Source organism: Camelus ferus, chromosome 2 (genome assembly GCF_009834535.1).
Source record: "Camelus ferus isolate YT-003-E chromosome 2, BCGSAC_Cfer_1.0, whole genome shotgun sequence".
Taxonomy (NCBI): Eukaryota; Metazoa; Chordata; class Mammalia; order Artiodactyla; family Camelidae; genus Camelus; species Camelus ferus.
In genome coordinates, this window is record NC_045697.1 from 72294339 (window position 1) to 72318315 (window position 23977).

At 37.7% G+C, this 23977-nt stretch overlaps 1 protein-coding gene across 1 annotated transcript in view; it reads right to left on the bottom strand.

Annotated features, from left to right (window-relative positions):
- MANBA (mannosidase beta) overlaps window positions 1–23977 on the bottom strand; it is a 91248-nt gene that overhangs the window by 44032 nt on the left and 23239 nt on the right. The window contains exons 6-9 of the mRNA XM_014562031.2: window positions 17163–17338; window positions 16179–16289; window positions 2730–2881; window positions 1104–1221 (exon numbers count right to left, since the gene is read on the bottom strand). Coding sequence (XP_014417517.2) covers window positions 1104–1221; window positions 2730–2881; window positions 16179–16289; window positions 17163–17338 — 557 coding nt within the window. The remainder of the gene's footprint in view (window positions 1–1103; window positions 1222–2729; window positions 2882–16178; window positions 16290–17162; window positions 17339–23977) is intronic.

Here is a 23977-nt window from a genome sequence, read left to right on the forward strand (position 1 = left end):
CCTGTAAAGCTTTTAATTTCTCTATCAAACCTGAACTAGACCCTTGATTGGTAGAGTATTCTTGGTTGTAGGTTTTTCTGTTTCATCACTTTAAATATATTGTGCTACTCCCTTCTGGCCTGCAGAGTTTCTACTGAAAAATCAGCTAATAGTCTCATGGGAGTTCCCTTGTATGTTATTTGTCGCTTTCCCTTTGTTCCTTTGTTGCTTTTAGTATCCTCTCTTTAATTTTTGCCATTTTAATTACAACAATGTATTCCTCTTAGGGTTAATCTTATACAGGACTCTGTGCTTCCTGGACTTGGATGACTGTTTCCTTTCCCAGGTTAAGGAAAGGAAACAGTCATCTCTTTCAGCTATTGTCTCTTCAGATATTTTCTCAGGCCCCTTCTTCCTCTCTTCTCCTTCTGGGACCCCTATAACGCCAATGTTAGTGCACTTGATGTTGTCCCAGAGGTCTCTTAGACTGTCCTCTTTTCATTCTTTTTTCTTTTTTCTATTCTGCAGTAGTGATTCCTACTACTCTGTCTTCCAGCTCACTGATCCATTATTCTGCATCATTTAGTCTACTATTGATTCCTTCTGTTGTATTTTTCATTTCAGTCATTGTATTCTTCTGCTTGGTTGTTTTTTATATTTTCTAACCCTGTTGAAAATGTCTAACTTCTCTCTCTGGGCATCTGTTCTCCTCCTGAGTTCTTTAATCTTTTTAATTTAATTTTTATCATTTTCTTCTCTCTAGGTTAGATCTCCTTAAGCTTAAAATTTTTTAATATTTTATTTTCTTTTTAATGCATACCCTCCTATCACAAAGAGGATGACAAAGAAAATGTAGATAGATATATACTTAAACACAACTAATATGGAGAATGTCTATCATTTTGAAATAATTGAATAATTATGACATTTGATATCAACTATGGTTCTGGGTTTTCAAGATGCCATTTATTCCTCTGCAAAAAAAAAAAAAAAAAAAAATGACCACCATTCCTGGCTCTGAGAAAGGAATGAATGGGCAATATCGCCCACTCAGAACACAGGAGGTCAAACTGAGGATATAGTAACCTATCAATAAATAAAATGGTGAGCTGTCAACTACTCACCATTATTCCTAGTTCATCACAGAGTTCATAGAATTCATCCTGTTCATAAATTCCTCCTCCCCAAACCCGGAGAGTATTCATGTTAGCATCCACGGCAGACTTCAATAGGCGCCGTAACCTACAGAAGAAAAATATTTTTAAATGCTAATTTGAAATTTTAGAGATGTTTAAAAAAAGATTTTTAAAAGCACATTGTGGTTGATAAACACAATTCAAATCTCTGTTGGAAGAACTTATTTTAAATGTATGATAGTTTGGATGTAATGCTAAGTGAAGAAAGTAAGACAAAATTATATACAAATTAACTATAATAACATAAAATAAGACTATAAAAATTATGGATGATATCTTTTCTTTGCCTTCCAAATTTTCAGTAACATTATTATACTATTTTTAAAAGTAAATTTTTGTCTTAAATTTATTCCTATAGGAAAAAAATATAAACCTTGGAAAGTATGCATTTATTTTATATAATCATTTCAAACTATAAGACAGAAATCAAAGTTTGAATATTAGTACCTAGCTTACTCTTATCTCTTTTTTTTACAACACCTCCAGTCCAGTACTCCTTTATCTAGTAAATTTCCTTTCTGCTTTTTCCAATTCCTATTCACCTTACCTTCAGGTAAATCAAAATTTATAGACACTTTAAGAGCATGTACCTTCCATCTCTAGGACAGTGCCCAGAAAAGAAGAAAAAAAGCCCAGTAACAGAATGGCCAGGGACCCAGAGCACTGTGCTCCCAGCAAAGGCACTCTGGGCAGGTTTACTAATGCCCAGCTGTGCTGTACAGCTGCCACCAAAACCAGCCAGCAGAGGAAAGGAGCATTTGAAAAGGAAAAGAGACAACTGATTATCTGTGCTGTGACTGGAGAATAATTTCATTTTCATATGAAATTCAAAACATTACACACATTTTGAAATAAAAGGATATTACTACAACTTTTGGCAAAATTAGAGTTTAGTTACCAACCACATCTACATTCTAAATATAATATATGACAATGCATATTTATACATTTAAATAAGTTAAATATGTTTATTTTCACTTCACAAAGTTTATTTTCACTATCGCAAAGATAGCAGTTTATAAACCCAATCAGGAAATTTATTTTTGTAAAGTTCTGTTCTCAAAGCTTCAGAAAAACACTAAAGTTTAAAATTTCTTTAATTCTTTTTATCAAGGTAAAAGTAGGAGAATGTGCAAATATCTCAGCATGACAAGGTAAATATGGGTTCCCATTTAAAAAAAAAAAAAACCTTCAGGTATTCTTCAAAAAAAATAAAGTAAAAAAAAAAAAAAAGTCCAAACTTAATCATCATTTTTTTTGGGGGGTGGGAGGGTGGCTAACCATCCAAAATGTACATTAGTCACTATTTTGTTCCTCTATAGGAAATCAATAATAGTTTTGTAAAAACTGGATGGTTTCAGCAGCCCCAAATAGTTTAGCTGTAAGATTACTAACAGCTCATGAGAATGAAATGAGTGATTTTTAAATCCTTTCCATTATAAAGTTTCCATTATCCTAGAATTATATATTACCTCTTCGTTCCTTCCACTGGAAAGAAAGTAAAAATGAGTAACCCTTAAGCTCTGTGCAAGAAAAAAAAAAAAGATAACTTACATGGCAGAGGTTACTCGATCCTGGAATGAATCTGCAGGGATCCAATTTGAGCCTTTCAGAAATATGGGAAATCCATTAATTTTGAAATAGAAACTCAGACCAGAAGACTCTTCTATGGGCTCTTCTATAAGTTCCACTGTCCTAAAGTAAACCTGTTATTAACAGAATGAAATACTGCATATCAAATTTAAAGCATAAGCATCTGCCAAAACCAAACTGTATTGTTCACTAGAGCTTTAAAAAAAATTGTCTTAAAAAGCAAGAGATTTTTTAAAGCAAACTTTGAGCAATTTACATGAACACAATTCAGTGTTAATTTCCTATCTGCTATGAAGCACTTAATGTGAAAGTGCACATTTTGGGGGAAAAAAAGTATATATAAATTATTGCCAGATCATTATTTCTCTTTGAAATGAAAAATAAAGAAGCTATTAAAGAGTGAAATATATTGCAGTCTTTCCCATGAGGTAGGCACTTGCAATTAGTCAAAAGAAATATATTTGAGATAACATTTCAAAATTAATGCAAAAACTGATATCATTTCACAGAAGTGGAGGAAAAAAAGCACCAGTTAAACTGATGCATCTTTGATTGAAAAACACATTCTTACTTCAGTGTTGTTAAAATGTGCCAAAATGCGCATCCTAGAATCAAAGAAATACAGCACAAGGTATCTCATCATTTAATAACTTTCCAATCTTAATAGCACATTACTTATGTTTAATGGGCAGTTTAATCCTAACTAATTATCACATTAAACTCAATGTCTGAGAGAGCGCTGGTGGGGAGACTGGAGATGTAAGTGGTCTTCCAGATGTAACTGGAAGAAGGGATAGGAGCACACACTCCAGTGTGACCATTGCTATGTAAGATGAGGCTAAGACCTTTGTCCCCATGACAGTCTAGCCAGGTTTTCCCACAACTGAGCAAGAGCAGCAAGACCCTAGACAGAAAGATTGACATTCTTATCCAAATCTTCATTCTTTTCAGCCATACACTGGGTCAAGGAATGAGGGCCCTAGTTCTACACCAATAAAGCCTCGTCTTGAAACCAAGATTATGCATTTCTTCTCTAATGAAAAATAATTAATTAGTCAACTTATTTCACATAATAAAGTGCCCACCATTCTTCCACTTTCTTATCCTTGGCCTAATTAATATGACATGACAAAAGATAACAGAGTTAACTTTATGAGAAGACACAGAACAAGGCCTGGACGAGGAGGATCTTGACACGGGACTACCACACCTGCTTTACAGTGCAAAATGTAAAAAACAAAAAACAAAAAACAAAAAACAAAAAAACTGTATGGTCATTTTCAGAGGTAACTTGTAAAACAACTTGATGGTGGCGTCAAATGTCTAGAATAGCAGTTCTTTAAGTGTGGCCAGGGGACCACAGAGGATCCAAAGGGGTCCCTGAGTTCAAAGCTGTTTTTACTGTAAAGCTAAACCATTATTACCTTTTCCAGTCTCACTCTCTTTTGAGTGTACGGTGGAATTTTCCGGATGCTACATGATGTGTGATAACATTCCAGTGGAGTGTGTGCTTGTGTATTCTGGGGTGTCCTACCTCTACAGCAGAAGTTTAGTGGGTGAAGAGGTGTGTTTTCAGAGATTAACTCAATTTGATCTCAGTACTACTGTGTTCTGACTGGCTTGCCTCTGGTTATTCCTGCTCTAATCTCTGTAACCTCATTACTGCTCAATAAATTCTTATTTTGAATCCCCAAATTTTCCTTGTAACCTACACAGAAACACAAAAGAACTAGGTACCTTTTGTTTATTTGTTTCATGTAATATGTTTACATTTTCAAACAAGAACAAATTTTAATTTTGAGACTCACTTTAGAGTTTAACAATATTTTATCTCATTCTAAAAGAAAATTTATTTATACTTTTTCCTAATTTTTGTCTTAAAATAGGATTAGAATTAATATTCTCAACCTACAACCACACTGTCTATATCTAAAAATGTTTTTTAAAAAAAGAAATTGACATATCAGAGAGTCTTCTGACTCACAGAAGGGAGGCATCTACTCCAAAGAAACTGGGTGAAATTATAAATAAGAAATGAGATTACGATGAAAGCCATTTTCCCCTCAAATTTATAGATGTTAATAATTTTTCTTGTTGTGTCTTATGCAATGGAACATTTTAAAAGTAACACTCATGGTGCCAGTAAAGTTGTTGTGTCATTTTGAGACCAATCATTCTAAGTTCAAAGAAAAAGGAATTGAATATTTTAACTTAGACGCAATAAGCTCTTTAAAAGGCCAACACTGTGTATTATGTTGTAATATATTTGTATTGTATTATAATGTTTTTCAAACTAGAAATGAAAAAAGCCACTGGAGCATCTTACAGGGTTGGTTATCAATCTGCATTGGCTGGAGAAGCACAGATATTAGCCAGGAGAGTTTTACAGCTGACATTGCTGAATGCCTACTGGATGAAAAGTCAGACAAAGAAATTACAGCACTGTCACTCTGCAATAACACAGTAATTTATCCAATTAAAGATTAGATGCAACTAAATCAATGAGACTGAGTTGACATCTCATTCTAAGAATCATACTTCTGCCTTACAAATGGATGGGTCTCCAGCATGATGGGGTTGCTGTTCTGCTTGTATTTGTCTGTTAATTAGCACAGCAAATCATCAAAGAGGATCACTTTCATGTGAATCTCTGGCAATAAAGTACAAGGGATGCTGAAGTATTCAAACTATTGAATAACTTTTTTGAATCTCAAGGTTCTCCTGCAACAACTGTGTTAACATTTGCCCTGTTGTCACAAAAGCAGTGGTGGGTAACACTGCTGGTGTCTTAGCAGAAATCAAGGCAGTGGCTCCAAACTGTGCTAGTAGCCATTGTACCCTTCACCTTCATGCATTAGTGAGGGGGAAGAAAAGCCACTTTCACTGAAGGATATTCTTGATAAAGCAGTAACAATTATTAATTCTATTCAATTCTCAACCTTGTGTACACTTCATTGTAATCGTCTGTGTGATGAAATGATGAAATGGGAACTATGAATAAAGCACCATGCACCACGTACCACGGATGTCTGGAGGAAAAGCATCCGGCCAGTTTGAGTTTTAAGCTGAGTTAGCCGTCTGGTTCACGAAACTTCATTTTGACTAGAAAGAACTGCCAGACAAACTGTGGTTATTCAGACTTGGTGACTTGGAAGGCATTTTTTTGAAAATGACTAAAGTGAGCCTTGTCACTTCAAGGACAACAAGTAACAGCACTGTGGCCAATGATAAAACTCAAGCTTACAGGTAAAAATTAGGACTGGGGAAAACTTGTACCCACTACCATGAGCTTGTGAGTTTCCCAATACTTTTTTGTTTGTTTGTTTGTTTGGTGAGGGGAGGAAATCAGGTTTATTTATTTTTAATAGAGGTACTGGGAATTGAACCCAGGATCTTGTGCACGCTAAGCATGCATTCTGACAATGAACTATACCTTCTCCCCCAATACTTCACTTTTCAGAAGTTATCAATGGTGGTATTAACAAATATGAATGTGATTTTATATAATGAAATTATTTAACACTTGGAAACGTTTAAAAATCTCCAGACACCAACCTTTTTCAAATAACTAATACATTATATTATGATGTGGATAAAAGATCCACTAAGAGTGCAAGATATACCGATAGATTTTAGTGCAACAGAGTATAAACAGTTCATCAAAATGGTTTCAGATTCCACATTGCAACTAACTTTTAAGAAACTACCACTCATTAAGTTCTCGTGCAGTACCAAAAAAAATGTCCACAATCACCTGAAAAGGCTATTACAGTACTCCTCTATTTTCCAACTACATATCTGTGTGAGGTCAGAATTTCTACATATATTTCAATAAAAACAACATATTGCAAACTGACTGAATGCAGAAGCAAATGAGAAGCCAGCTGTCTACTAATAAAGCAAGACATTAGAGATTTGCAAACATGTAAAACAATGTCATTGTTCTCACTAAATTTATCTTGTAAATATATTTACTTGTCATAAAATAACTCATATATTAACAGGTTTATTATTGTGATTTGAAATGAATAAATATTTAATCTTCAGTTTTAATATTTACCCACAAACAAAAGTGCTTTGGGGTCCTCAACCATTTTAACAAATGTGAAACAATTGAGTCCAAAAATTTTTTGAGAATCACTAATCTAGAAAATAGAACTCACTTATTTCTTTATATCTATTAATGCTATAATAGTATTAATGATAAAACACATCTTCTAACATGCCTTTTCTTTTCAGTGCAAATTTTCTTATGAAAAAACAGCTACCCCTATCTCCCAATTCCTGCAGTAACATTTTATGGCCCCGTCAAAATAAACCCTAAACCACCTTACAGTTTCTCAGAGGTCAAACAGTAATTACCAGGCACCTTTCCCTCTGCACATTCTTTGACAGGTTAAAGGCTGGTCAGCCTATGATTACTGTCAATAAAACCGCGTCGTCTGGCAATCGTGACAGGTAACACAAAAGCCTTCTTCTACAGCAGGCGTTTCACCTCAGAGAAAGGCTATTTGCAAAGAGTCCTGAGTAACATTTACTTACATCCAGAGTGAATATATTGTCTCCTTGCAAGATCAAACGTATTTTAAATGGTCCAACAGAGTAAATTACTGTCTAAAAGTAGAGAAGGTGTAAATACCTAAGAACCTAAGAAAGCAGTTGGAATTTAAAAAATTTTAATTTCCAAACTTTTCTATCTAATGTTGAAGGTTCTATCAGCAGTTCACTTAAATAAGTTTTTTAATTAGCTTCATGATTTCATCTTTAAAAGAGAAGGATTAAAGTACAGGAGAGCTGAATGCATTTTTTTAGACAAGAGTTAGAAATACCTTAACTAAAAGGCTTAAGAGGTTTGTGACTGATAAGTAAATACCATAGTTCTCAAATTTCTTTCTCTGGCAGACCAGACAGATGATGATGCAATGAATCACTGGCTCATGAACTGAGTATTACTTCTCCACTGTTTGTAATCAAATACTTAAAAAGCCATTCAAGTATCACTAGATTTTCAAAAGAAGAATTTTCTTCTTTCAAAAAAAAAAACAAAAACTTATTTCTACACACTGACAAATGTTACCTGAAGTAGTTTTCAAATAAATTTCATGCATTTCCAAAATAGACCTTCTAAAATCATTTCACATCTACTGTCATGCATTTGTAGAGACAAGCAAACCCCACATTTCTGTCTGCTCTCAAAGTGCTCGAACGTGCAGAAATACTGAGAAAACAGTGTTGGACCTCCACAAAGAGCTCTCCTCAAACAGACCTGCGCACGAAGATACGGACAGGCTCTCCCTGGTGTGGCCTGGCAGTCTGCAGATAGCGGCACAACCGGAGGCTAGCAGGTGAAAGTTTACATCAGCACGGTTACCTGATGTGTATTTCGTGTATCTGACATAGATGGGATCACTTTTTAACACAGCCCTCTTCTAAAAGATAAAATTATTTTCAGTAATAAAAGTGAAATAAACTGAACAATAATAATGGCCAGAAAAAGAAAATGCAGGCACTGAAAGTTCTCTTTTGTTTAACTCTATATGAAGAATCATGCCATTTTTAAGTAAAATAAATGTTAGAGTATAAAAAGAAAAAGTAATGAATTCATGTATTTGATTATATTAGTTTTTTTTTAAATGAATTAACATATCTACATATTGGCTTGTTATAGTAATGAATAATAATATTTGCTATTTTGAGCCTTCTAAAACATGTCAAGAACTTTGTCAAAATTGACCTTCTTCACATGGATATATTCTATAAAGAAAATAGCCAGGTTTGTCAATGTACCCATGCAGAGTTGATGCAAAAACACCTTTTATTAATTTTAATTTAGAAACTTCCTTTCAAATGAAGTCAAAAATGTACAAGTATCTTGGGAAAGTATTAGATGTAAAGATAAGTTCGGGAGAGATTCATAAAAATCCCACTTCACATTAAATTCCAAGAAATGCAGTGGTATCCATGTGTTTGTTTCCTTGAGATCCATTCAGACTGCTTACAAATGCCCCTGAGTTCAGAAAATTTCCCCTTCTGAAGTACTTCTTCTGCAAAATCAGAGAAAATGGCTTAATGACAGTGAACACGGATGTTATCTGATCCATTGCTTTAGAACAGGTGTGCAGTTCTTGGTGAGAGTGACTGGGTTTTCCACATTGCTATTTTGATTTCTTCAAGGCCACGGAAGACCAGCATCTTCTGTTATTTCTCCTGGCACTCTTCTTCAAATTTTTATTCTTTTATTTTTCCCTATGTCACTGTCCATTTCACTACATTTTGTTTTTGCAAAATAAATAGCCTTTACCAAAACTTCTGTGCACTTATCTTCAAAGAAAAGTTTTAAAGCTTCACATTTCACGGTACATTGTTCAAAACATATATATTTGTACCTGATTAACCTCATCTAAAATTCCACACCAGAAAAAAAAAATTCAGAAGAGAAAAGCTGAACTAGCAGAGGACAAAATCTGAGCTGATTCACATATGTTCACATTTTCTTTGGCTCACACAGGACTTCAAAGTTGAGATCAACTTTTCAAAAATGTAGCTTTACTGGGCCCTGCCTTCGTAATGAGTATCCCTTCTTGTCTAGGAAAGACTTTCTGCAGCTTTTTCCAGTGATGAGGCGAGATTAAAAAGAATGAATAAAGTTTTTCCAAATTTTCAGAAAACATCATACATGAAGAAATGTTTTCCAGAAGAGCAAACTCTGCGAAGTCCAAAGAATGATTTCCAGGAGGGCAGAAAAAAACTGCGGATTAATCTCTTTGATTTTTGTATGAGTTCCACGAGCGCTCCTCCACGCAGGCCACAGCGGAGGCTTATGAAACAATGACCTGGTGATTTCAAGACATCTGTGTGTGCAGCAGTCTTTCCAGAAACATAAGAATGACTTCTTTATTTCACCTCTACTACTTTCTCTATGGACATATCTGATTAACTCACACATTCGATCTCTGTATTAAAGCATGTGGAATGCCATCAAAAAGAATTCCAGGCTACTTTGGGATTTTTTTAGTAACTGCCACTACCAGAGCACATCACTGATGTCATGTTTTACTTTGATTCTTCCTTTAGTTTTAAAACAATTCTCAAGTAAAAAATAAATTTCAATTCTAAAGCTATTAAAATTAGTAAAATGTCATATATGAACTCAAATACACACTTTCCAACCAAAATATTACATAATACACATCACAGTTCACACTATTCTGTTTAGTTTTTTTTTTTAATAAAGATTTGATTTTTTTTACAAAATCAAAAATAAACAAATGGGACCTAATGAAACATAAGCTTTTGCAAAGCAAAGGAAACCATAAATAAAACAAAAAGACAACCTATGGAATGGGAGAAAATATTTGCAAATGATGCAACTGACAAGGGGTTAATTTCCAGGATATACAAACAGTTCATACAACTTGATAACAACAACAACAACCAAACAAAAAAACCCAACCCAATCCAAAAATGTGCAGAAGGCCTAGACAAGCACGTTAGCTAAGTAAAGATGAGGTCATACTGGATTAGGGTGGGCCCTCATCCAATGGCTGGTGTCCTTATAAGAAAAGCAGGAGTCCATGTGATGACAGAGGCAGAGAGGGGAAAAATGCCGAGGACTAGCAGCAACCACCAGAAACTGGAGGAGGCAAGGAAGAATCCTTCCCTGAAGACTTTAGGAGGAACACGGCCCTGCCAAAAGCTTGATTTGGGACTTCCAGCCTTCAGAACTGTCAGAAAATAAATTTTTGTTTTAAGCTACTCAGTGTGTTATGGCTGCCCTAAGAAACCTAGGAAATACAGAAGGAGACACTGTTCACAGTCTCTGTGAACCCTAAGTAGTGATCAAAAGGGCAGAGGTGGTCAGAAATACACCTGGATTATCCTGAATTCTATATTTTCTGGCTATGTGCTTTAAAGTTCTTTAGAGAGCCAAGAGTAGCACTTAGAGAAAGAAAAAAAAATCCCACTGGCATTGTGACCTCTTTCTGCCCTGTAGATATTGCAAAGATGAAACTGGGAACTCAAGAAGCAAAGAACAGAGGGGAAAGGGGTGGGAAGGGATAAACTGGGAGTTTGAGATTTGCAGATACTGACTACTATTCACAAAATAGATAAACAAGTTTATACTGTATAGCATAGGGAACTATATTCAATATCTTGTGGTAATCTATAAAGAAAAAGAATATGAAAATAAATATATGTATGTCTATGTATGACTGAAGTATTATGCTGTACAGCAGAAATTGACACAACATTGTAAACTGACTGTACTTCAATAAAAAAATGAAAGAACAAAGTGAAATTCAAGAAAAAAAATCTCCATTATTTTTCTAATTGTAACAGCTACGGGCAATCTTTCACCTCCTCTGGCTTTGGAACTGTGCAACACAATTTCTAACTGTGGAATACATTTCGTTACATTTTCTCTTTCCCTACAATAATTTAATCAGAGAATCTAGATGCCAGGTCAAATATAAACAGAAACGACCTTCTGTTGCTTTTAACAAAAAGATTTACCTTATGTAGGAAACACTTAGGAGAGTCTTACAAAATAAATTATGCTAAAGAGAAATATCAACTAAGTGATTTCCTATTTTTCCAGAAGGGAAAACCATAATTATGATTCCAAAATATTTATTATGCCTTTAACACACATTACCTCGACAATTCAATACCATCAATTCGTAGGATAAAAATATTCCATTAAACTGGGCAGAAAAGGGCAAAAACAGTCATTGGGAAGATTTTTTTTTTCCATTTACCTATAGCAGTTTCTCTCACTACCATTTACACACTAAACTTCCTTTTTTGTTAAAAAATCAAGTTGGGTTTTCTAAACTGATAAACCTTACTCTCCCAGACATACATTCTAAGGTCCTTCTTGAAATAACTTGCTTGACAGACTATATAATACCCCAACACGTATTTTTATTTTTAAATTTATTTTTAAAGTACATGTTAATTTTGCCTCATATTACCTCCCTTCACACTTAAACTCTTACTACAAAGTTACTCCTTTCAACAACAATTTTTTAAAAATTCCGTCAGGATATTCTTCCCTGTTCAAAAGAAATGTAGTCTGCACTTTCCCTTCCCTACAGCACTTGAATTTTTTTTATGACCCAGTACATCTCTGCTGCATGCGCTGCAACCAAAATTTGTAACTTCCTCAAGGCCTTCCGTCTGAGTCAACTCTGCTGCTGTCTTGTGACATATCCAGTAAACAAAAACTTAAAATGCAAATGTCCAATGTCAGTGGAAGAGAGGCAAGAAAGCTATAAAACCTAGCAATATGCATTTCAATGAGATATTTTACAAACAGGAATAGTTTTGCATGAAGCGAGCCCAGGATAACAATGAAACCATCAGGGTACATGCACAATAAGGATGAGATAAGGAGGGGCAGGTAATGAGGAAAAAAAGTCCCCTCTGACACAATACTGAGTGTTAGCAAGCATGTGAACACATGGAGTAAAGGTGAAACACACTTTGGAAAACAGCGTAGCATTCTCTACAAAGGCTGAACCCGTGCATAGCCTAGGACCCGGCAATTCCACTTCCAGCAGGAATGCCTTTGGGGGCATATGCACCGTGGGTCATACGCTAATGTTCACAGCAGTATTACCCAGAAGAGCCCAAATCGGAAATGACCCAGATTTCAACAGCAGAATGTCTAATACAATGAAATATTACACAGCAGTGTAAGTAAACAAACTACAGCTACACACTACATATCTAAATGTCACAAATATAATATTGAACCCAATTAGCCAGACACAAAAGAATACAAACTATGTGGTTCCATGTATATAAAGTTTAAAAACAGGCAAAAACAAACTTTTGTGTTAGAAGTCAAGATAACAGATTTTGGGAAAGGACAGAGGGGTAGTGACTGGGGAGGCCCACAAAGAGTGGGGAACTTCTGAGGTGCTAGCAATGCTCTTGTTTCTTGATTGGGATGACAGTTACACAAGTGTTCAATTTCTGATCATTAATTAAGCGTTTCACTTACGTTCTTTATTTTTTCTCTTGTGTGTTATACTCCACAATAAATATAAAACAAAAAGAAATCCCAGTTTGACACATTTCCACCAAATAAGGGCTAAAAAGGCATCAGACTAAGAGACTCCTGCCAGGAAACAAATAATGATGGAAAGTAGCAGTCAGATTTCTTGCTTGCTGAAACACTGACAAGTCTGAAAACATTACGAAACTCAGGACTGGCAAGAAACTGAATTCCCTGGAAGAACCACCCTGGATGGAAACAAAGGTGAATTAGGTGTCATCTGTCTTACCAAATTTGGCAAGAATCTATACTTTTAAATCTACATTTCAAAAGCATTGATTCCTGAAACTTGCAAAAGAGCTCAAATGTTTACTTCATTCTGGTTTCCTCTTCGGCGCAATCATGAAATTGTAGGGAGGCACAAGAGATCATTCGATCCAGCCTCTACCATCGCAGTCAAATGAACAAATGGACATAAACACTGAAGTTCCCACTGCAAGGGACTTCTGAGTTGTTCCTCAGTTACCCACTGTTACACAACCTTGACTATCACACAGCCTCTCCCGTGAGTAAGCTCACTCTCACGTGCTCCACTTTAAGCTCAAGTCCTCCTGCATCTACCTTACTACACCTGAATGAAAAGAATACCATAAGTAACAAATTAAAGGATCAGCTCTCCTTCGAGGTAAATTATCTTATTCCTTTATCCTTTCTTCCTTTAATCACCTTCACAGCTCTCTTCTGAACCTTCTAATGAGCAAAACACAAAACTGATCAAAATGTTATAGTAAGGTTTTGAGATGCTAAATAAAGTAGTACCTTAAGACTCCTATATGATACAGAATTCTTGTTCCCGTAACATTTTAGAAGCAAGAAGATCATTTCAAAAACCACAGCAGAGAAAGACAACCTAGTTTCAGACCCAAGATTCACCTCAAACTTTAAAGTATTGCTCAAATATGAGGGATTTATTTAGCATGTGTACAAGCAGGGTAGGCAGAAGGCTCAGAAAACAATATCAAACCTACCACACACCTGTAACAGCTTGCAAAACACCGCCAAACCAGCCTGAAGTGTCACAATTAGTAATTAACAGTTCCTTCAAAGTGAAGGTATTCGGACTCTCAGATACAGAGGTTCACAGTATTAACCTCCACTGGTCCCTCAGTGCTGCCCCACAATCCTGTCACGTCATCCTAGCCCCTCCAGCCCCTTCTCTGCCGTGGCTATCTTATCACAAGTCCTCACTTCCCTCCAACTCCTGACTGGTCCCCCATTATCCTCATGACAACATTACATCCTAGCTCCCAGGAGAGAAGAGTTGTCTGACCAGAATTCCCTAACCTTTCTTTCTCAGGTTCATTTTTCCTCTTGAAATTGCACAGAAAGAGAGTTCGCAATTCCCACAGAAAGAAAAAAGACCTTAAGTGGTCCCAGAAATCTTCAAAAGTACCTCCATCCTCAAACTCCTTAGTTTCCTCTATATATGTTATTTTATTTTTCATCCCTATGACAACAAAAACAGAGCCGTCATCCCCTGGTGAAGCCGCCCACTAGTGTGGCGACAGCATCCTCCCGGACCTTATCAGACACCTAGCCCTCTCAACTATCTCTACTTTGGAACTCTTTTTTCAGTCTTTCCCTGCCTACAGGTCCCTTCCAACAGGATTTTGTTGCCTTTCATTCTCTTAATGGTGTCCTTTTTTATGCTAAACAATTTCAAACTTACAGAAAAGTTTCACTCATTGTACCAAGAATTCCTTAATACCCTTCACCCAGAGACCCCATTCAAGTTGTGTCGGTTGCCTGAATGACATTGTTTACAGCAAAAAAGATCAGGCACTGCACCCAGCTGTTACATCTCTCTGGCCTCTCTCACTGTGGAAGAGGTTCTCAGTCTTTCCTTGACATTGCTAAAGATTACAGTAGATTGAAGCAGATGTGAAGATTTGCACTAACGGAGCTCAATTTGGGATTGCCTGATGCTTTATCATGATTGGATCCTGGTTATCTGCTTCAACAGGACTATCAAGGAAGTGATGCGATATTCTTCTTATAGCTTGTCGGGTGCGCACCATCACTTAATCACTATGGTGCGCTAAGTTTCTCCACTATATTTTTCTCCATTACAATTAGTAAGTATTTTGCTGAGAGCTGCTTTGAGGCTGTGTAAAGATCCTGTGTTTCATGCCACATTGGCCCTCTGGTTTAGCACTCATTCCTATTTCTTGCCTGAATTATTTATAACTATGTTAGTTATCAGATGATTATTATTCTGGTTCAGTTATTGCTTCTAAGCTACTAACTAGTTGGCCTTCAAGGGATAAATTTCCTTTCTCTCATTTACGGAATGATATTGAATAATACTCATTCACGTATGTATTTGTATCAGTGTGCACTCAAAGATTTTTATTATGTTCAGTGGGTTATAATCTATTACTACCACTCTTTATTTTAATGCTCAAATTTGGTCAGACTTAGCCAGTGGGAGCATGTTAAACTGGCTCCTGTGTCCTTTCAACCTGTCCCATCATTCCTGAGTAACTTCTAACATCCCAGTGCAGTAAGATAGTCTAGGCTCCAGCCCTCAAATCAGTCATTTCTCCAAAGAGCCCTGATTCTTTTTAGTAGAGTAGTATTCAAAAACCAGGATCTGGATACTAGCTCTGTTCATTGCTAATAGAGTGCCACCATTCTAGGACCTCTGAGAAGGCCTGGAGAGAGCTAGGAAGAGAGTGTGAGTGTGAGTGTGAGTGTGTGTGTGTGTGTGTGTGTAAACACACCCACACTTGCATTTACACCCATAATTACTTTTATGTCTATCTGCATTTACTTAAAGTCATTGAGTCTGCACTGTCAGTTCCAGTTCCAATGCATTCTTGCTTCTCTTTCTATACGTATACTACCTTTCTCCATCTGTGAAAAACCTGGCCCTCTAAAATATATTTACTTATTTGCACAGTGTGCAGTCAATCTTCTGACCCCAGCCAGCCATCACCACCGCCTGGCTCAACTGTGGCTCCCATCAAACATTTTTAAAGAGCTGCCAAGCTCATTGTCTCTACTTCCCCACCTTCAGTCACTCCTTGACCACTACGGTCTGATTTCCATTCTGGTAGAAGTCACCAGTCATCTCCTTATTGCCAAATCTGAAGGATCTTTCTCACTCCTTTTCTAACTTGAGCTCCGTACAGCAATAAAATAACATGCAAAGTCTGATCCATTAAAAAATATAAATACACACATACACGGAAGCTTCTGAGAGCATGTATCTGTTACTAGCAATTATCTTTGAGTGGTGGGGGTTACAGGAGTTTTGTTGGTTTCTTCTTTTCCTGAAAAGATCTGTACTGCTATTGTAACAAGAAATGTCCTTTTTTCACAAAATATTTTAAAGCATTGCTTACCTTAGCTGATTTTTCAAAACTTAGGCCTCCATCCAGCTTAAAAAGAACTGTCATGTTGTACCCAGTCTGGTTTCCATGTCCATGAGGCCACCAAGGCTCTATAATAATATTCTTTTAAGAAATAAAATGTGTCATTCTAAGTAACCTGTGGCATATTTTTCAACAAAATAATATAGAAATTCAGAACATCACATCAATTTCTCATAGTCAAGCACAGAAATTGTAGGTTCTAAAGCAATACAAATCTCCCTCCCTGTATTATGCCAAATTATAGCACTCCATAGATAATATTTAAAAATCAACACCAAAAGGGAAGAGAAAGAGCAGAATAACAAGGGTGTTCAGGAAAACAACCCCTCCCATTTCCAATAATCAAGCTGACATTTATTCTACATTCTTAATATTTAGAATTGGAATTTCAAGTCAAGTTTTCTTTCAACCCCAGAACTAGAAAGTATTCTGAGATCTTACTTTATCTGAACAGTTACTGCATGTTGATTTGCTCCATTCTTTCCAGCTCACAACTGTCAATTAGAGGAACGAAAAAAGGAAAAAGAAAAGGGAAAACCCAGTCCACTTCTACTCATGAAAGATCATAAGTTTAGAATTAGAATTCTGCATGGAGAATAAGCACCCATATTTAAAATAATTCACCAATACCAAAGACAATCACAGTATTTAAATATAATGGTTAAGATGTATTTTGGATTGAGGATAGTGTGAAGACTGCAGAAAAATTAAAATATAACACACCTGACCTCTAGAGAGGAAAAAATGCCAAATTAATTATAGAACCCCCATTTTCTTACTGTTAAAGTTTGGGAAAATCATTCCTTAACTTGCACACCCACAATATGTATGACAAGTTAAAAGTAAAGGAGAGAATAGAAGAAGTACATTTTTCTTTCATACTCAGTCCCTTCCATTTCTTTTGAACACTACTGTTTTTCATTTTAGTACTGCTCTGGAAGTACCACCGTTCACCTTGTTAATTTTCACAAAGAGCTTAACAATCCTTTCCCCATGCTGAAGTTTAATGCCGTGCATCTGCCGTGTTTGCAGTTTAGGGATGGCTATAATCACTTGGCCAGAAACTGGCTTTGAACTGACAACATCAAAAGAAGACTCTATTTCAAGATTCCACTCCTGGGTACGGTCATCTAAAGCATAAAGATAAAAAGGGAAAAAATACACACATATATTACGCAGGATTCATTGAGAAAAAGACCAAAGCAGCTTCTAAACGACTAAGAGCTTCACAAACGCTATCATGATCCGAAGTTCAGTGAAAACTGTCTTTTAATTTTCAGTCCTTCATCCTGAAGAATAACTAAAATTAAGTAGTTTATATATACATCCACTCTAAAAATGTCACAATTGTTAAGTCACAAAAACTTTATAAATAGGGCACAAGTAGAAAATTACCAATGAAAAGATAACATAAGGTGGATACACACTTGCTCCTTTTGATAAAGAAAAATATTGAGGTTTTAATACTAAGGGATAAACTTAGATATATCAGAATTAATCAAATTGTGAAAAAAATACACATTTTAAATGTAGATTATTTATCCAAGAAATATTTACTGAGAACCATCTTCGTGCCATGCAGTTTGCTAAGTGATGGGGCTTAAACAGTGACCAGGATAAATAAACAAGGCCCCTGCCCGCAGGGGCTACGAGCCTAATGGGATATGGACAAGCGCAAAAGTGTGATAATACTAGGATGGGAGAACTAAACGGCAGTTAAATAAATAATCAAAGGAGGGAAGGACACCGAACTTACAGAGGGTGACGGAAAGGCCTTTACGAAAAAGCCACATCTAGCTGAGCCCAGAAGGACGCTTTAGCTAAGTTCAGAGGAAGACAAGCATTCCAGGCACAGCAAAAGGCACGTGTGAAGAGCCGTGAGAAAGAGCAATGCCGCAACAGGGACTTGAGGAATGATGAAACTGATGAGAGAGGTCAGCATGACAGTGGAGGTAAATGGGGTCCAGCTCACACTGGGTCACGTGAGGAGTTTAGTGACTTCACCCTTGATTAATGGGGAGCCACTGAAGATTTTTCATCAGAAAGAATAACATGATCAGATTTGCATTTAAAATGTCACTAGAGGCCCCAGCCCAGTGATATACCAGGTTGCAAATGGAAGGAGCAAAGGAGCAGAGAGGCTTGACTCTTCTATCTGTGCAGAAAAGGATGGAAAGGACCACTTGGAAAATCCAGGGATGGAGAGTGGGACGAGAAAAAGAAGAGGGAGCAAGGCCAAAGAGGAAGGTAATGGGAGAAAAGAAAGATGAGACTGCTGCCTAAGGAAGAGGGCCGACTGTCCCAGGAAGGCTTTGAACTGGAGTTTTATGTTATGTGCCATATAACCCCTTCCTCCACCACCCATGGTTTGTCTAATGTCTCCTGGACTGGGCTGGTGTTTTGGCTGTGTTTTTAAATAAGACAATATGCCGAAGCAGGCTTTGGACAGGAGCAGAAAAACAGAGCTTTATTTTTTAGGTTCCACAGGAGAGACGAGAGATGACACACCCAAAAAGGCTAGCCGGGAGGTGTCAGAGGCACCAGTGGAAGGTCTCACTCTTTACTGCCACGGAAGGGAGAAGAGCCGTGACCGGCACAGGTGCAGTTAAGTCTGTATGATTCACGACAAGAAACTGAGCAAGTTCTTGTTTAGTGGTTTGTTTTTCTCTCTGTAGAAGGGACAGGAGAAGGCTACCGGCTGAGGAATAGCTTCTCCTACAAATAAGGAGGGGATTGATAACTGTGGCTTTACTGCAAAAGAAAGAAGAGGTAAGTTTGTGTGCTGATCGATGACCAAAGACTTCATAGCTGGCATTCCTTACGAATGTGGAACCACACCAGACTTGTTCTAATGATGATCACATCACGTCTCATCACCTACATCTCACACCAGCCAAATGTGTAGATGGATTTGATGCACACTGGAGTAAAACTAATCCCAGACTTAAGAACTATTTTTATTTATTGGATAATTTATCCTTCGGAATACTGGTCACTGAGCCTGAAGTAGGTTTATTCCAGTTCAGCCAATTTTACAGTTTATTCACCCAGAGCCTCCCAGTTTTTCTGAGATGCAGTAAAATATATCAAGACGACCATATTTTTTTTTATTAAAGACACTTTTCTCCTATTAAGTATATATTTCGTCTCTCAGTTTTCCCTTTACCACATTTTTACTGTTTTTAAACAGAAGTACATATTCCAATCTGATCCAAAGCTGTTTACTCCCTAAAATATTGCTAAATGTTTGACAGCTACATGAACTTTAGCTCCCAATCATAGTCCCTCTGGCTTCCCTTACTATCTTTTATCTCAAGAAATATAAATAGATAACATTTACCAAGAATTGACTATGAGCTAGGCATTGTCTTATGATCTCAACATGTATTAATTTATTTAAACATCACACCATTACTATAAGGTAAACTCTATTATTATAATCATTTTATAAATAAGAAAACAGAGAAGTTAAGTAACTTACCCAAGTTCACACAGCTAGTAAGTGGCAGAGCTTGGATATAAACCAAGACAGTCTGAAACTAGAGACTGTACACTTAACATCTAAGTTATGCCAGCCTCATCCAAATAATTTCCCCAAAACTATGTCTTACTGGTGCTCAACTATTACAGTGGGTTGGGGGGCGGGGGGTCTTATTATATAGAAGAACGTTCGCTTTAATGATGTCAAGTTATGACAGACACCAAATATGTCTTTTGGATGAGTCTTTACCCACAACAGCACAGATTCTCAAAACTTCTGAACTAGAAGTATGCTGATTGATCACCTAGCCTACTTTCTGATGAGTGTTTAATCTCCTCTAGACCACACGCTGGCAAACCTCTGGTCCCTGGGTCAAACCTGGACCTCTTTCTGTTTTATAAATAAAATTTTATTGGAACACAGCTGCGATGGGCTGAATTGTAACATCCCCACCCCTCAAATTCATATACTGAAGCCCTAGCCCCCAGTGTGACTCTATATAGAGATAGGGTCTTTGGGGAGGTAATTAGGTTAAGTGAGCTCACAAGGGTAGGCTCCTATTCTGATTGGATGGCAGCCTTATGAGAAGAAGAAGAGATCAATTTCCCCCTCTCTTTCTGTCTCAGTCTCCCTTCCTCCTGCCACCAGGTGAGAACATAACTGGAAAGGTGGCCATCTACAAGCCAGGAAGCAGGCCCTCACCACAAATTCATTCAACCAGCACGTTGATCTTGGACTTCCCAACTTCCAGATCTGTGAGGAGTCCATTTCTGTGGTTGAAGCCACCCAGTCCTCAGTATGCTGTCCTGACAGCCGGGCAGGCCAGACAGCAGCCATGCTCACTGGTTACCCTTGGGCTACAAGGGCAGAGCTGAGTAACTGCAACAAAGGCCATATGGCCCAAAAAGCTAAAAAAAATATTTACTTCATGACCCTTTACAGGAAAAGTTTGCTGATGCCTAACTTAGAATATTCCCCTAAAAGGCCATCCTAATCTGTCTCTAATATCTGTAATGACAAAAGCCTCTGCCTTCCTTTTTGCTACGCTTGACTACTAGAAAGTCATTCTCTGCACTGACTGGAAATCCACTTTTCTTTCATTTCCACCTAAAGGTCTTATCTCCTACCAACCAATAACCACCAAGTTCGAGCAGGCTCCTCTGCTGTTCCCTTTCACTTCCTCTGCAGTGGAGAACTGCAAGGGCCTCCAGCAGGAGGACAAATGGTGAAATTCCCAAAGGGTACTGGCAAAATTCCCACTTCTATTGCTTCTCACGTGGAAAGTTCTACAGTAAACTGGCACTCCTCTGGAGTTCATCCTGTTAACTGTCTGGGGTGCCACTAGATGAAAAAATGAAGGTTATGGAATTAAAAATCCAATATGGGGGGAGAGGGTATAGCTCAGGGTAGACTGCATGCTTAGCATGCACAAGGTCCTGGGTTCAATCCCTAGTACCTCCACTAAAAAATAGATAAATAAATAAACCTAATTACTTCCCTCCCACAAACAAACAAAAACCCAGTATGAAGATTTACAAGTCTATTGTGTCATTACCAGATACACTACACTAACATCTTTTGTCTTCTTTTCTTCTTCCAAATGGATGATAATGCTTCCTTCCAGAAGCCACAGAGATTTTAAGTAGTTTAGGTTCACAAAGCACATTTAGAGTCTTAAATAATAATTTTCCTGGACACTTCTTTTCACTTGCTAATTTTAAAATATAGAATCCTATTTCTAGTTAAGGAGAGCTCCCTCTGAAAAATTAAGACCCATTTCTAGAACACAGCTTCCTAGCTTAAGTCTTCTAGCACTAACAAGTTACCCTTTCCCAAAGAACACCTATCACCCCAGCTCTCCTGAGGTGGAATGCAAGATCATTTCAAAAATGGACAAAGTACTGGAGATGGGACAGGAAAGAAGAAAGGTTACTTAAAAAAAAATTACTAAATGACTCAAACTCCCCTCCCAGGTCTCCCTCCCAATTACACCAAGTTTTTTTTTTTGCATCCTTTCTCATCCTGACTGATCAACTCTGGGCCCAAACAGGACAGGAACTCATCCCAACCAGGTGGACAGGCAGGCTGACCTGCTCTCTCTACAAGTTGAGGCCTTCCCTGGCCTGGAGGCTCAACAATGTCCTGCTCCCTGCAGAAGACACTACAGATTCACAGACCCTAGACCAGACAGGCAACCCAGGGGACGGCAGAGAATGTGGTTCTGGCTGCTGATCCATTTTCAGATTCTTCCAAAGCTGATTAAGTGGGGTTTCTTTAAAAACAAACGAACAAGTCACCGTGAGTCTGACTTGGATGGGAATCTGCAGAAAGGCAACCAGCTCTGCAGCCCAGATTGATGTGTGGCTCCTGCTTCACGCAGTCTTTCAAGAAAACTCCAATTTGTGTAGATGTGGCCAACACGCTAAACTGTAAAATCCTCTCAAACGTGCCAACAACTTTTATATTCCTATATAATCTACTTCTTTGTCAAGATGTGGTCAGGAAATAAGAATTCAGTTGTCTAAGAGGGGGAGGGAAAGTGTAAGAAGACATGGAAGTAAAAAAACAGGAAGATGGCTGAGTTACACTCATCCAAGTGTGTCATAACTACCGGAAAGACTTACCATCAAACCACACCTTAAGCCTTGCTTTAACTGATGGTCACTAAGCCTCAAGTATCAGTGTCTACATTCAGTCATATACCTAGCTTCAAGAAGAGCTGGGTTCCTCCACACTTACACCTTCACTAGGTTGTAATGACTGCTGTAATTTACAAACACAGGGAAGGAACCATGGGATGCAGGAGGCAGAAGGAACCAGGCGAGCTAGTCACTTTGTAGACGAGGTTTCTGAGGTCCTGGCTGCAGAACCCACCTCAAAACCTCCGGAGCAGGTGGACAGGACAAGGGCCCAGGTTTCCTGATGCCAGTGCTCTGCACCTTCCATGCATCTCTCACAGATGTGCAGATCAAAAAGGAAGACACTAGCAGGCACACACAGATTGAAATTTGGATATGAACAATAAGGAAGACCAAAAGCAAAGATGCTTTTTGCCCTTCAGGGTCCCAAGTCCAAATGGCAAATACGGGTAATGTGAAACAAAGCTTCAAGGGACTGTAACAATGTTAGCCTCTTAACATGAGAGTCTTTGTAAAAAAGAAAGAACACTGAAATCTACAAACATAAAGAATGTGTCTGACCCTCCACTAAATGCATAATTACATGGGGCCACAGTTCCTCCTTTTGTCAAAATGCCATCGCTGTAACCTAACTATCTGATAAGGGCATCACAACAGTTATGTGAGCATTTCTGTCAAACAGCGGAAATCTATTTCTTGAATCTTTACTGTCTGTGAAACTTGACAGGCCCTATAAATTATACCCCAGTCCCAGAGATGCTGAATCTACATAAAGAAGCAAAATACACCCAAAGGTCACAGTTAAGAATACAGGATGACATTTAGGAGGATTAAGAACCAGCAGGGACATGGAAGAACATTCAGGTCAGCATGGGATGGATCTGCAAATGCTGGTATATTGCTTATGTAAGATGAAAAGGATGCTTCATCTTGCCGTGGGGGGGGGGGTGCTATTCAAGGACAGCTGCCTCAATGAGCTTCGCCCTGCTGAGCTCCTCCCAGCTCCTTTTACCCACTCTTCTTGCATCTTTCATAGGTGATGCAAAGCTGCAGTGAAACGGTAGTCGTGTGCATTTGAAGGAACAGCAACGACAAGCAGCTGAAATGACCAGGCCACAGAATGTTTAAGCTCAAATGCAGGATATTATCCGGTGCTCCTGCAGAAGTGGAGGACAGACTTTAGTAGCTGCTTTTCAAAGAGCTAACAGCTTGCATAAGCCAGTAAAGCAGGCGCACGGTTAGTTACAACAGCTGTTTTCCCCTTCTTTATCAAGCAGCAAGTTCTCCTTGCCTACTCAGCAGGACAAAAATCCTCAAAGATAAAATCAAGGCAAAACAGATACAAAGCAAAATCCAACCCCCCACACCAAAACAAGGATACATTTGTAAACTCCAGAGAAAAAATATCAACCGTACAACAATCTCCTAATCAGACGAGATTATTCAAGCAACCTACCTACCTCAAAATATATTTCCAAGGGTGAAGACTATCATTTTATGGGTAATGTAATTCAAAGATGAATGAAAAAGTGATTCAGAATGAATGCAAGAAAAAAAAATGAATGCATCAAACAATGCACTAAACAAGACTGACAAATCTTTTGCAAAATTGTAACACTGTATTCTCTGTATTAAGCCGTAAACAAAGG